The sequence below is a fragment of the Dendrobates tinctorius genome, unplaced genomic scaffold (assembly GCF_039654945.1).
Source record: "Dendrobates tinctorius isolate UK_male_01 unplaced genomic scaffold, ASM3965494v1 ptg000017l, whole genome shotgun sequence".
NCBI classification, from domain to species: domain Eukaryota; kingdom Metazoa; phylum Chordata; class Amphibia; order Anura; family Dendrobatidae; genus Dendrobates; species Dendrobates tinctorius.
Genome location: NW_027361685.1, coordinates 11,339,461 through 11,354,576, shown reverse-complemented (window position 1 = coordinate 11,354,576; position 15,116 = coordinate 11,339,461). Strand labels below are relative to the sequence as shown.

Sequence of the window (15,116 nt, the reverse complement as noted above, 5' to 3'; positions counted from 1 at the left end):
GACATTTTGTGGAAGGCCAGAGCCCCCGCAGTTTATATATTTATTTTTACTCATTTATATAGCGCTATTAATTCCACAGCGCTTTACAGACATTAGTGGCATTGTCCCCAATGAGGCTCACAATCTACATTCCCTATCTTTAGAGACGGACATGGGGCGCGTCTTTCCAGATCACAACATGTCTATTTATCTTTTGGAGATGTGATAAACCTCACCCGTACAATGTATTGGATGCAGTGAATCCGCACGGTTCAGTGATCACATGTGGAGTCACCTATGTTCAATAGCCGGCAGCGGACATGTGCTGCGTCCAAAGCGCTGCCAATTCCTGATCGTGTGCACCCGGCCTAAGGAAATAAATCAGTCAATTTCAGAAAAAAAACAAATTCACACAGACACCAGCCAGACACGGACAGCGGCCAGACACGGACAGCAGCCAGGCATGGACAGCAGCCAGACACGGACAGCAGCCAGGCACGGACAGCAGCCAGGCACGGACAGCAGCCAGGCACGGACAGCAGCCAGACACGGACAGCAGCCAGACACGGACAGCAGCCAGACACGGACAGCAGCCAGACACGGACACCGGCCAGACATGGACAGCGGACAGAGACGGAGAGCAGCCAGACACGGATGTCGGCCAGACACGTAAACCGACCAGACACGGACGCCGGCCAGACATGTACAGCAGCCAGACACGGACTCCGGCCAGACACGGACAGCGGCCAGACACGGACACCGGCCAGACACGGACACCAGCCAGACACGTACAGCAGCCAGACACGGACACCGGCCAGACACGGACAGCGGCCAGACACAGACACCGGCCAGACACGTACAGCAGCCAGACACGGACAGCGGCCAGACACGGACAGCAGCCAGACACGGACAGCGGCCAGACACGGACACCGGCCAGATACTTACAGCAGCCAGACACGGACACCGGCCAGACACGGACAGCGGCCAGACACAGACACCGGCTAGACACGGACAGCGGCCAGACACAGACAGCGGCCAGACACGGACACCGGCCAGACAAGGACACCGGCCAGACATGGACACCGTCACTTTTTTTTTTTATAAATCTGTTGCTGTCGTCTTTCAGCATTTCTGCATCATTTTTTTCCCTGTTCAAATGAATGGGACACAAAAATGCAAGTGAAAAGGCTGCAAAAAAGCAGAAAATTTCCTGCCAACACTGTAGATCAATCCACAGCAACAATGGTGAGTGTGAACAGACACAACAGGGGATTTCTGAGAATGTAAAAATAATTAGCATGAACTGATAAATCCCCCACGGCTCCAGCACTGATGCTCCGGGGGTCTCTGCCAGTCTCCGCACTGGGCTGCAGTGGTCTTGTGGCTCCGGGGGTCTCTGCCAGTCTCAGCACTAGGCTCCAGGGGTCTTGTGGCTCCGGGGGTCTCTGCTAGTCTCAGCACTGGGCTGCAGTGGTCTTGTGGCCCCGGGGGTCTCTGGCAGTCTTAGCACTGGGCTGCAGTGGTCTTGTGGCTCGGGCAGTCTCCGTCAGTCTCAGCACTGGGCTGCAGTGGTCTTGTGGCTCCTGGAGTCTCTGTCAGTTTTAGGACTAGGCTGCAGTGGTCTTGTGGCTTTGGCAGTCTCCATCAGTCTTAGCAATAGGCTGCCAGGGTCTTGTGGCTGTGGGGGTCTCCATCAGTCTCAGCACTGAGCTGCAGGGGTCTTGTGGCTTCACCTTATATTATGTGACTGTACGGCCCCTTCACACGACCTATCATGTTTATCACAGATGCCACGTGTCCCCTATTTGACTTATGGTGCTGCTCTCATGTCTGTGTTTCCCCAGCAGCACAGATGACAAAGGGCCAATACAAGTCTATGGGTCCGTGTAAACGTGCCATCCGTGTGCTGTACATGTGCCATCCATGTGCTGTACATGTGCCATCCGTGTGCTGTACATGTGCCATCCGTGTGCTGTACGTGTGCCGTACGTGTGCCGTCCGTGTGCCGTACATAAGCCGTCCGTGTGCTGTACATGTGCCGTCTGTGTGCCGTACGTGTGCCGTCCATGTGTTGTACATGTGCTGTCCGTGTGCCATACATGTGCCGCCCGTGTGCCGTAAATGTGCTGTCCGTGTGCTGTACATGAGCCGTCCGTGTGCTGTCCGTGTGCCGTCCGTGTGTTGTACATGTGCCGCCCGTGTGCCGTAAATGTGCTGTCCGTGTGCTGTACATGAGCCGTCCGTGTGCTGTCCGTGTGCCGTCCGTGTGCTGTACATGTGCCATCCGTGTGCTGTACATGTGCCGTCCGTGCTTAACATGGAAAGTCTATGAGAAGCTTTGTAATTCCATTTCCATTGTCCATACGGATGACCAAGATCAGAGTCTCATTATCCCGAGTAGAGAAGCTCCAGGGACAAAGACCCCGTCTGGTCCTAACACGCTGGGGGCCCGGAGTATCCAGCCACGGGGCCCGGATTCCCTCTTTTGTGGCCCCAGCGTTTCTTGTAGAATAAATCCCTTTCTCACACAGTCCTGTAGTAATGACTTTGGTCTTCCATTTTGTAGGAGGGTTTGTCTGACTCCATCTTATGTTATCAGTATAAGTGCGAGAGATGAGAGACGGACGACCGCAGTTTCACCGTGTGTCTGGCATCAGTTCTACAGTGTGAGAGACATGGGGTCTGTGACCAAAGCTGGGGGTATATGGGTATATAGAGCATACACAGGGGTCTGTGACTGAAGCTGGGGTATACAGGTGTATGCAGTGTACACAGAGGGGTCTGTGACCGAAGCTGGGGGTATACGGGTGAATACAGTGTACACAGGCGTCTGCGACCGAAGCTGGGTGTATACAGTGTACACAGGTGTCTGTGACCGAAGCTGGGGTATACGGGTGCATACAGTGTACACTGAGGAGTCTGTGACCAAAGCTGGGGGTATACGGGTGAATACAGTGTACACTGAGGGGTCTGTGACCGAAGCAGGGGGTATACGGGTGAATACAGTGTACACTGAGGGGTCTGTGACCGAAGCAGGGGGTATACAGCATACACAGAGGAGTCTGTGACCAAAGCTGGGGGTATACGGGTGTATACAGCGTACACTGAGGGGTCTGCAACCGAAGATGTGGTATACGGGTGTATACAGTGTACACAGGGGTCTGCGACTGAACCTGGGGGTATACGGGTGTATACAGTGTACACAGGGGTCTGTGACCGAAGCTGGAGGTATACGGGTGTATACAGTGTACACAGAGGGGTCTGTGACTGAAGATGGGGGTATACGAGTTTATACAGCGTACACAGGGGTCTGTGACTGAAGATGGGGGTATACGGGTTTATACAGCGTACCCAGAGGGGTCTGTGACTGAAGATGGGGGTATTCGGGTTTATACAGTGCACACACAGGGGTCTGTGACCGAACCTGGGGGTATACGGGTTTATACAGTGTATACAGGGGTCTGCGACCGAAGCTGGGTGTATACGGTGTACACAGAGAGGTCTGTGACCGAAGCTGGGGTATACGGGTGTATATAGCGTACACTGAGGGGTCTGCAACCGAAGATGTGGTATACGGGTGTACACAGTGTACACAGGGGTCTGCGACTGAACCTGGGGGTATACGGGTGTATACAGTGTACACGTGTCTGTGACCGAAGCTGGGGGTATACAGTGTACACAGAGGGGTCTGTGACTGAAGATGGGGGTATACGGGTTTATACAGCGTACACAGAGGGGTCTGTGACTGAAGATGGGGGTATACGGGTTTATACAGCGTACACAGAGGGGTCTGTGACTGAAGATGGGGGTATACGGGTATATACAGCGTACACAGAGGGGTCTGCGACCGAAGCTGGGGCTATACGGGTGTGTACAATGTATACAGGGGTCTACGACCAAAGCTGGGGTATACGGGTGTGTACAGTGTATACAGGGGTCTGCGAGTGAACCTGGGGGTATACGGGTGTGTACAGTGTATCCAGGGGTCTGCGATTAAAGCTGGGGGTATGCGGGTGTATAGTGTACACAGGGGTCTGCGACTGATCTGGGGGTATACGGGTGTATAGTGTACACAGGGGTCTGCGACTGAAGCTGGGGGTATACGGGTGTATAGTGTACACAGGGGTCTGCGACTGAAGCTGGGGGTATACGGGTGTATAGTGTACACAAGAGTCTGTAACTGAAGATGGGGATATACATAGTACAAAGAGGTGTCCGCACAAAGGCGGCTCCGCTCTGTATACCCTGTACACACATGGCTCTGCTCAGTACACCTCGTACACACACGGCTCCACTTTGCACACCTCGTACACACACAGCTCCGCTCTGCACACCTTGTACACATACGGCTCCTCTCCGTACACGTTATACACACACGGCTCCGCTCCTTACACCTCGTACACACGCGGCTCCTCTCTGTACACGTTATACACACACGGCTCCGCTCCGTACACACGGCTCCGCTCAGTACACCTCGTACACACGCGGCTCCGCTCCATACACCTCGTACACACACGGCTTTGCTCCGTACACCTCATACACACGCGGCTCCGCTCCGTACACCTCGTACACACAGGGCTCCGCTCCGTACACCTCATACACACGGCTCCGCGCCGTACACCTCGTACACACAGGGCTCCGCTCCGTACACCTCGTACACACGCGGCTCCGCTCTGTACACGTACACACAGGGCTCCGCTCCGTACACCTCGTACACACACGGCTCCGCTCCGCTCCGTACACCATGTACACACACGGCTCCGTACACCTCGTACACACACGTCTCCGCTCCGTACACCTCGTACACACACGGCTCCGCTCCGTACACCTCGTACACACACGGCTCCGCTCCGTACACCTCGTACACACCGTACACACACGGCTCCGCTCTGTACACCTCGTACACACGCGGCTCCCCTCCGTACACCTCGTACACACACGGCTCCGCTCCGTACACCTCGTACACACACGGCTCCGCTCCGTACACCTCGTACACACAGGGCTCCGCTCCGTACACCTCGTACACACACGGCTCCGCTCTGTACACCTCGTACACACGCGGCTCCGCTCCGTACACCTCGTACACACACGGCTCCGCTCCGTACACCTCGTACACACACGGCTCCGCTCCGTACACCTCGTACACACAGGGCTCCGCTCCGTACACCTCGTACACACAGGGCTCCGCTCCGTACACCTCGTACACACACGGCTCCGCTCCGTACACCTCGTACACATGTGGTAGGGGGCTGGGCTAGGGGGGTGGACCACTGCTTACCAGACGAGGCAAAGACGAGACGGAGACAGCTTCCACTTCCACTTGTAACAGTTCTGGATTTATTTGTCGTCCTCTGACGACCACCAAACATGCACCGCAGCTTCTTTACACCACTGTATCACCAGGCCCGGGTACCTATTCTTCAGCTCCAGTAATGCACCTCGCGGATCTTTCACTGGGGGCTGTCCTAGACCAATCTACCCCCAGCGCTTCACCTGCCCGAGGTCGTCTTCGAATTGGTACCCCCGGGGCCTCGTCTGTCCTGCGGTCCGTTGAGTCAGGGTCTCCCCCTGACTGTCTCTTCTCCTTGCCTGTCCTGCAGTCCGTCAGGTCAGGGCCACCCCCTGACTGTCTCTCATTTGTCCGTCCCCCTGGCCGAGCTCTTCTCACTTTCTCCGTCTTCTTCTGAGCTCCTCCCGGGACTAGACTCTCCTGGATCCCCGCCTTCTTCTATTTATCCCCTCTCACAGGGGAATTTCCCACCCCGGCTCCTATCTCCCCGCCCCCCATGACTATGCAGTTTCTATAGCCCTTAGCTGATGTAAAGTCCTGTACTACTCTCCCCTGCCATCTTGTGGTCATTTCACAGTACTGCACTCCCTTTTCTGTCTTTCCCTACTGTTACCTCTCTAACCTGTCAATCTCTGTCCCTAGTGCACAAACCGTCCCCTCCTTCTACCAGTCACATCTGTCCGTAAAGTCACCTTCCCCACACACACGCGGCTCCGCTCCGTACACCTCGTACACACATGGCTCCGCTCCGTACACCTCGTACACACACGGCTCTGCTCCGTACACCTCGTACACACAGGGCTCCGCTCCGTACACCTCGTACACACACGGCTCCGCTCCGTACACCTCGTACACACACGGCTCCGCTCCGTACACCTCGTACACATGTGGTAGGGGGCTGGGCTAGGGGGGTGGACCACTGCTTACCAGACGAGGCAAAGACGAGACGGAGACAGCTTCCACTTCCACTTGTAACAGTTCCGGATTTATTTGTCGTCCTCTGACGACCACCAAACACGCACCGCAGCTTCTTTACACCACTGTATCACCAGGCCCGGGTACCTATTCTTCAGCTCCAGTAATGCACCTCGCGGATCTTTCACTGGGGGCTGTCCTAGACCAATCTACCCCCAGCGCTTCACCTGCCCGAGGTCGTCTTCGAATCGGTACCCCCGGGGCCTCGTCTGTCCTGCGGTCCGTTGAGTCAGGGTCTCCCCCTGACTGTCTCTTCTCCTTGCCTGTCCTGCAGTCCGTCAGGTCAGGGCCACCCCCTGACTGTCTCTCATTTGTCCGTCCCCCTGGCCGAGCTCTTCTCACTTTCTCCGTCTTCTTCTGAGCTCCTCCCGGGACTAGACTCTCCTGGATCCGCCTTCTTCTATTTATCCCCTCTCACAGGGGAATTTCCCACCCCGGCTCCTATCTCCCCGCCCCCCATGACTATGCAGTTTCTATAGCCCTAAGCTGATGTAAAGTCCTGTACTACTCTCCCCTGCCATCTTGTGGTCATTTCACAGTACTGCACTCCCTTTTCTGTCTTTCCCTACTGTTACCTCTCTAACCTGTCAATCTCTGTCCCTAGTGCACAAACCGTCCCCTCCTTCTACCAGTCACATCTGTCCGTAAAGTCACCTTCCCCACACACACGCGGCTCCGCTCCGTACACCTCGTACACACATGGCTCCGCTCCGTACACCTCGTACACACATGGCTCCGCTCCGTACACCTCGTACACACAGGGCTCCGCTCCGTACACCTCGTACACACAGGGCTCCGCTCCGTACACCTCGTACACACACGGGTTTTCTACATCTACCCTGTAAACCCCTCTTGACCCCACACATAAACTTCAAAGTCCTGCACACACTGAGGCCCCTGATCATGTGACCTGACCCCTGACTCCTCCCCTCCTGTGACCTCATCACAGGTCCTGTGCGCACAGAGCAGCTGTAGAAATCTCCGGCCTCGGGGGTCTCACCAGACTTCGCTCTTTTCTTGCAGGGGCCGCAGTGGATTTCATCCTGGATCCATAGAGCTGAATAGAGGAGCGATGTTCCTTCAGTCTGATGGGAATTGATGGTGACGTTTGTCCAACGTCCACGTTACCGAGTAAATCCCCACAGGACTGCAGCCGGTAAAGACCCCGATATCCACAGGTGTCCCCTCTAATTGGGGGAAAGGGATAGAAAAGCCTCTTATCCCGAGGGGAAACCCTGTGCATGGAGACATCGGCCTCAGATCTCTCCTGTCCTGTTCTTCCAGAAAAGCCTCAAACTTCTGTGTGTGACTCAGAGCTGAGATCTAAAGGGATAGAAGATTCCAGTGCGGGGAAGACGGGAAACCTTCATATAGACGGCCGGTGGGGATGGAGGCAGTGACCGACTCTGGCCAAATCTGTCTCTAGAGCCGCAGTAGGAGATGAAGATGTCGTCCTCATCATGAAGGAGTTATTTCTCATGTCGCGTGTAATGAATATCTCCTGCAGTATTGCTAATGCCGATTCCAGTGTCGGTAATGAGACGAGAATTAGCGTTATGGAAGATGAGTCTATGAGGAACGTGTTCAGCCGCCGACTCCGAGGAGGAAACTGCTTGTTGTCTGTGGCCTAAATATATAGGTTTTATTAGTAGATGTCAGGGAAGAAAACTAAACCCTGTAAGATAATAAATCTCCTCATATGTTTCCCTTATTATCTCCAGTACTTGTATTATTACACAGGATTCTTATGATGTTACATCGGATCATCTTCTTCTCATTCAGGTCTCTACAATATCGGATCCTCTCAGTGAAGATCTTCTACAGAAGAGAATTTTCCTGATTTACCCATCAAGGATGGATATGGACAGAGACAAGATGGCGGAGAGGATGTTACACCTCACCCTAGAGATCCTCTTCCGTCTCACTGGAGAGGTGAGAGATTCTGATGACGTCACATAACATCATTCTTATCTATGGGAATAACAGATGGACAGAACTGGAGAGGTGAGGACTCTGGGAATGTCTGTAGTGAGATTTATTAATGTGTCTCTCCATAACCAGGATTACACAGTGGTGAAGAAGACCTCTAGTGATCGCTGTCAGGACCCTGTGTCTGAGGGATGGGGAAGACCCCTGAGCCCAATCACGGGGCCTCCACCTCACACCCTGATCCATGAGGACATCAATGACCAGAAGATCCTAGAACTCATCTACAAGATGACTGAGCTGCTGACTGGAGAGGTGACACTGCTGGGAATGCTGGGACATTATACAGTAACACTATGAAGGGATCGGGGGGATGACGGTATCATTGTATGTGTCAGGTTCCTATAAGGTGTCAGGATGTCGCTGTCTATTTCTCCATGGAGGAGTGGGAGTATTTAGAAGGACACAGAGATCTGTACAAGAACGTCATAATGGAGGTTCCCCAGCCCCTCACATCACCAGGTAATAGACAGGACTAAATACACACGGCCTATAATTATCTGTATGTAGAGAATGAATTCAGTCCCTGTATGTGTTTCCTCCAGATCTATCCAGTAAGAGGACAACACCAGAGAGATGTCCCCGTCCTCTTCTTCCACAGGACTGTAACCAAGAAGATCCCAGTGCTCCTCAGGATCATCAGGTAGATGGAGAGAAGGTGTCAGGAGATCTCCCCTATGATGTGTAGACGGCTGTGAAGGTCTTGTGCTCAGTCTTGTTTTATCCACCAGTATTATATGTTTTATACTTGTGTAATGAGAACGGTGGAGATGGCAGGATTAGAGCTGATCATAGATGGGACTTCTCCATCTGTCGGTGACTCTTACAATATTTGTTTCAGGGTGAAGATCTGACCCATATTAATACTACAGAGACATATGTGAGGGGTGATGAGCGGTGTAAAGAGGAGATTCCCACATATGACTACCCAGGTGAGTAGTAACCACTGAATGCAGAGAAGTCACAGATTCCTCTCAGTCACCGGCTGTGGCTGCTTTATCGGTGGTGTAGTCCGGCCGTATTACCATGGTCACCATTTTGCCTCTAGACCACAACATTCTCCTCCACCCAAAACTGTTCAAATGACTTTGGACATTGAAAGCCCTTTTCTATAGAACTTACGACCTGGAGGAACCACCTACCCTCTGGGATTAGGAGACGCTGACCGTTACCTGCCCAGATATGTAACTATAAAGCCAAATGACAGCGTACGTAGAATGTGCTGACAAGATAGAAAATCACTTGATGAAAAATATTATGATTGGCCTATAAGAGAAAGCGGAGGGTAATGATGCTGTTGGCTTCATAGAATCCTGAGATCTAATTTCAGGGCTGAAATCTCATATCCTGAGATCTTGTTACCGAGATCTCCATCTGCGCATGTGCCGCCCCCCGGCAGCCATATTCACAGAGTCCACCACACAGGAGGAAACCACGGACATGCGGGGGGCTCTGGACTTTCACGAAAAGTCAGCAGAGTCCCCCCGCAGCGGCGGACTCTCCAGGCAGCAGCAGCGGCGGACACCCAGAGCAGCGGCAGCAGCATTGGCGGTGGCCACCCTGGGCAGCATCGCCAGGCACCCCAGCAGCACCAAACACTCGCAGCGGGGCACTGCTCATCGGACACCCCCTCATCCCACCCTGCGGCCTGCAGCATCACTCCCCACTCCTGCCTCCTCCAGCAGTGACCCTGGGACCCCGCTTCACCATAGCAGTAAGACGCATGGATTATAAGAAGCGCCACCATGTTATTAAAAAAAAATATTCCTATTTTTCTCCTCAAAATTTGGGGTGTGTCTTATAATCCAGAGTGTCTTATAATCCAAAAAATACCTCCAACATGTTTTTTTATTCTAGTTCTTTTTGTACAGGTTCATTTTGTATGGTAGTCTGATGATTGTGGGATCGGCCTGCCTCACTTATGTGAGTCTGCAACTACCTGGTAGCCTTTAAAATAAGTCTCCATTACCTCTGCCAAATGCCTGAGATCTAAATTTAAGACACATCAGCTCTGCACTATTATAAAAAGTTCTCTATGAATATATAATCTTTCTTCTTGAAACTCATCTGACAGAAAATATTGGCCCTTACGATAGTTTAGATTGCCAAGAACCACCGAGCCCCATACTCTAATTACCCAGAGAGTTTTCACCAGGATAATAGGAAACAAATGCACCTTACAAATTATTTCCCAATGTCTCATGAATCCAACAATCCCCTATATATGGTTGTACACTACTCTCTGTGCACATGGTAGGTTAAGAAAGGAAGGAGCGCCATTTAGCTATTCGTACACAGATCTTGATGGAATAGTTTGCAGACACTATGTATTGGGAGCACTGTTAGTGATCACCTGGCAGATCAGAAGATGGCCACCACGAGAAGGCTTGGCTCTATCTACTCTATTTTCCTAGATCCCAGTGATTGCCTTGCGCATCATCCTTTAACCCCTCTTCATGGATCTGGACTTACACAGAGACCCCTAGGCTTGGGCCATGGTGTTACCTGCTATTCTGTGGAGCGAGATGGTAAGAAGAATAGTCAGGTAGTTGGTCATAACCAGGAGGGCAGAGAAAGTACAAAATCAGAAGACACAAGTGTAGTCAGTAAGCGGGCTGGGATTACACCAGGAAACAAATACACCAGCTGAGCACAGAGGACTGAACCAGAGGAGAACAAGGCTGTATCTGGCAGATTCCGGGAATAGGCTTCAAGCTTTAGTAGGGTTTGGTGCTTTCTAATTGGCTTAAGCAGGTAGCAGATTGCTACCAGATTGCTGGACAGCACACAAACCCATACTGCCAGGCTGGATGAAACTACTGGTCTCAGGCACCCTAATCTTAGTGGCTGGACAGAGCCAGCGCCACCCAGAGCTTCTGGTTTCGACGTCTCTTCTATTACCAGCAACGCCTGCACAATAAATAAGGCGCTGCTTGGTGATGGAATCAAACATCGCAGGAGCAGATTCCAGTGGAGAGGGGACACACCATCTGCAGATGCCCTAATATAACAAAATTACAGGGAACTAAAGCAGTAGAAATCCCCATAAAGTGGCTCCATTATGGAAATTATAACCCTCAGTGAATTATTCTATGGGAGTAGTGACACTTTACGGAAATTAGCTCGCACTGGATGTTGCAACATGAAAATTGCACATTTGCCATTTTATTATCCAACACATAATGCCCAGATTGTGCTCCAGGAAACACACACCGTAAATTAAGTGGGTTCTTCTCACTATAGTAATGCCCAATATATGGATGCTAAATATGGTTTGGGCGCACTACAAGGCTCAGAAGAGAGTGGATATTTGACTTTGGGAGAGCGGATATTGCTGGATCGGTTTATGGAAGCCATGTTGCTTTTCAAGAGCTTTTGACCCACAAATATTGTGGAAACCTTTTGGTTTTCCTCTGACAGATGATGGACCTTAGTGGTGTCTTGTGTTTCCGTGAGATGAGTAGAAGTTTTATTGGTATAATTTTTACCTATATAACATTGTTTGTTGGCTTTTTATTCCATGTTTGGGAAGCAGAATGAACAAACCATTGAACACCATGATGCGCTGGTTCATGCTATGAGGCTTTCGATTAGACTGTGAACTCTCATTGTCATGGAGAATAATTCAGTATTTTTAAAAAGCTTGTATTTTTTATGGACAGCTTAAGTAGAAATGTTCAAAAGTATAAAATGTGAAGATACTTTATTCAAAATTATTAATTGGTTTTATTTTTAGCAGATGACTGTACCAGGAGATCAGAGGGAACGCTGACATCTTCAATTTTTAAATCTGATGATCTTGAGATATCACAGGACCCAATTGAAGTTAATGCCATTACTCCAGATATACCATCATCCCTTCATAGCCAAGATCTGTCATCTAATACTTTGAAACAGGTCCCATCTTTTGGTTCATTACCAACTACTAAGAAAAATCAAAGTCACGATATAAGCATTAAAAAATTAATTGATTCTAAAGGAAAGGAGCTATTTTCATATTCAGAATATGGAAATAGTTTTCTTGAAAAGACTTGTCTTACACATGAAAAAATTCACATAACAGACAATAGATTTTCCTGTTCACAATGTGGGAAATGCTGTACAAAGAAATCACATTTGGATAAGCACCAAAGAACTCACACAAGGGAGAAACCTTTTTGCTGTTCAGAATGTGGGAATTTTTTTAACCAGAAATCAGATTTGGTTAGGCACCAAAGAACTCACACAGGGGAGAAGCCTTTTTCCTGTTTAGAATGTGGGAAATGTTTTGTGAGGAAATCATCTCTTCTTAGTCACCAAAAAACTCACACAGGGGAGAAGCCTTTTTCATGTTCAGAATGTGGGAAATGTTTTAACCAGAAATCTAATTTTGTTACACACCAGAAAACTCACACAGGAGAGAAGCCTTTTTCATGTTCAGAATGTGGGAAATGTTTTAACCATAAAGGGAATCTTGTTACACACCAAATAACTCACACAGGGGAGAAGCCTTTTTCATGTTCAGAATGTGGGAAATGTTTTAACAAGAAATCTAATTTTGTTACACACCAGAAAACTCACACAGGGGAGAAGCTTTTTTCCTGTTCAGAATGTTGGAAATGTTTTAGCCAGAAATCAGATTTGTTTAAGCACCAAAGAACTCACACAGGGGAGAAGCCTTTTTCCTGCTCAGAATGTGGGAAATGTTTTATCCAGAAATCAGATTTGTTTAAGCACCAAAGAACTCACACGGGGGAGAAGCCTTTTTCCTGTTCAGAATGTGGGAAATGTTTTACAAAGAAATCATATGTGGCTAATCACCATAGAACCCACACAGGGGAGAAGCCTTTTTCCTGTTCAGAATGAGGGAAATGTTTTGCACATAAATCACATTTTGTTACTCACCATAAAACTCACACAGGCGAGAAACCTTTTTCCTGTTCAGAATGTGGGAAATGTTTTAACCAGAAATCAGATTTGGTTAGTCACCATAGAACCCACACAGGCGAGAAGCCTTTTTCCTGTTCAGAATGCGGGAAATGTTTTACCCAGAAATCAAATTTGATTAAGCACCAAAGAACTCACACAGGGGAGAAGCCTTTTTCCTGTTCAGAATGTGAGAAGTATTTTAACTGGAAATCAGATTTGTTTAAGCATCAAAGAACTCACACGGGGGAGAATCCTTTCTCCTCTTCAGAATGTGGGAAATGTTTTGTGAGGAAATCATCTCTTCTTAGTCATAGTAACATAGTAACATAGTTTTGAAGGCTGAAGGAAGACCTTATGTCCATCTAGTTCAGCCTATTTTTAGTGCAGCTGTTCTGCATTGTTGATCCTGGGGAAGGCAAAAAACCCACAGAGTAGAAGCCAATTTTCTCCATAGGGAAAAAAATTCCTTCCCCTAAGCTGGGTCAACCATCTACCTATAATATTCTGTTATTCGTAACCTTCTATACTGATACTCACAAGAAAAGCATCCATTCCTTTCTTAAATTCATTCAGTGAGTTGGCCATCACCACTTCCTCAGGAAGAGAACTCCAGAGCCTCACTGCTCTTACCGTGAAGAACCCTCTTCTATGCTGGTGCAGAAATTGTCTTTCCTCCAAACGAAGAGAATGCCCCCTTGTTCTTGTCACAGTCCTTGGTACAAACAGTTCATTGGAGAGATCTCTGTATTGCCCTCTGATATACTTGAACATATTTATTAGTTCTCCCCTAAGTCTTCTCTTTTCTAGAGTAAATAGACCTAATTTTGATAACCTTTCTGGGTATTGTAGTGAACCAACTCCATTTATCATTTTAGTAGCCCGCCTTTGAACCCTTTCAAGTTCAGTAATGTCTTTCTTGAGCATCGGCGTCCAAAATTACACACAATACTCCTAGTGTGGTCTGACGAGTGATTTGTACAGAGGGAGAATTATGTTTTCATCTCGTGTCCCCAGACCTCTTCTAATGCATACCATGACCCTATTTGCTTTGGTGGCAGCTGCCTGACACTGGGCACTCCAATTTAGCTTCTTATTGACTAAGATGCCTAAGTCTTTTTCCATGCCTGATTTCCCCAGCAGTTTCCCATTTAGTAAGTAATTATAGCATCTGTTTCTCCTTCCCATGTGCATAACCTTACACTTATCTGTGTTAAACCTCATTTGCCATTTTTCAGCCCAATTCTCCAATTTACTCAAATCTGTCTGTAGTTGCAAACTGTCCTTCTTTGTGTTAACTACCTTACATAGTTTTGTATCATCTGCAAATACTGATATTTTACTGTGTAAGCCATCCACTAGATCATTAATAAATATATTAAATAGTAGGGGGCCCAATACAGAACCCTGTGGTACCCCACTAGTAACCCTGGTTGTTGTGAGCTCATTTTCTCGTTCACCTTTGATGTCCGATTAACTCCCTCTGCTGGTGAAAGGAGGTGGTGAAACTGATTTGGATGGGAGAAACCTGTCACCTGAACAGGGGGATTGCGATTGGAAATCCGGAATCTCTGAGTGGATATAAGGCAGCGACGCCCTGTAGGTTTGCTGGTGATTTCTCTGCTCTGAGCTCTGGCCTCCAGTTCAGTTCCTGTCTTCTAAAGCTAAGTTTTGCTCTGTTATTGTTCCATGAGATTTTGTCTGATTTGCTTAGTTTTGTGTTCTGCCAGCCCCGGCTGGGGCTCTGCTGAATTTCCATTTTTGTCCCTGATTGGTTAAATCTCTTTGCTCTGTTTTCAGAATATACCTGAGTGCTGATATAGGGATTTTGAAGTCTAGTGACTTCAGGGCCGTTTTTTCCTATCAGACGTGTTGGGACATTTTTGGTAGGGTTTTTGCGGATTGCAGCCAGCATCTTTTCTGTCCTTCCTATCTAGTTAGTTGGGCCCCATCGTTTGCTCTGCCAGTCTTTCTGTCTACG

General features: G+C 49.3%; 1 protein-coding gene across 1 annotated transcript in view; it reads left to right on the top strand.

The window, feature by feature from the left end:
- Nucleotides 1-14,562, top strand: part of LOC141082441 (uncharacterized) — a 44,200-nt gene extending 29,638 nt beyond the window's left edge. Inside the window, 1 exon segment of the mRNA XM_073566382.1 lies at nucleotides 11,975-14,562. Coding sequence (XP_073422483.1) covers nucleotides 11,975-13,468 — 1,494 coding nt within the window. The 3' untranslated portion in view covers nucleotides 13,469-14,562.
- The last annotated feature ends 554 nt before the right edge of the window (nucleotides 14,563-15,116 follow it).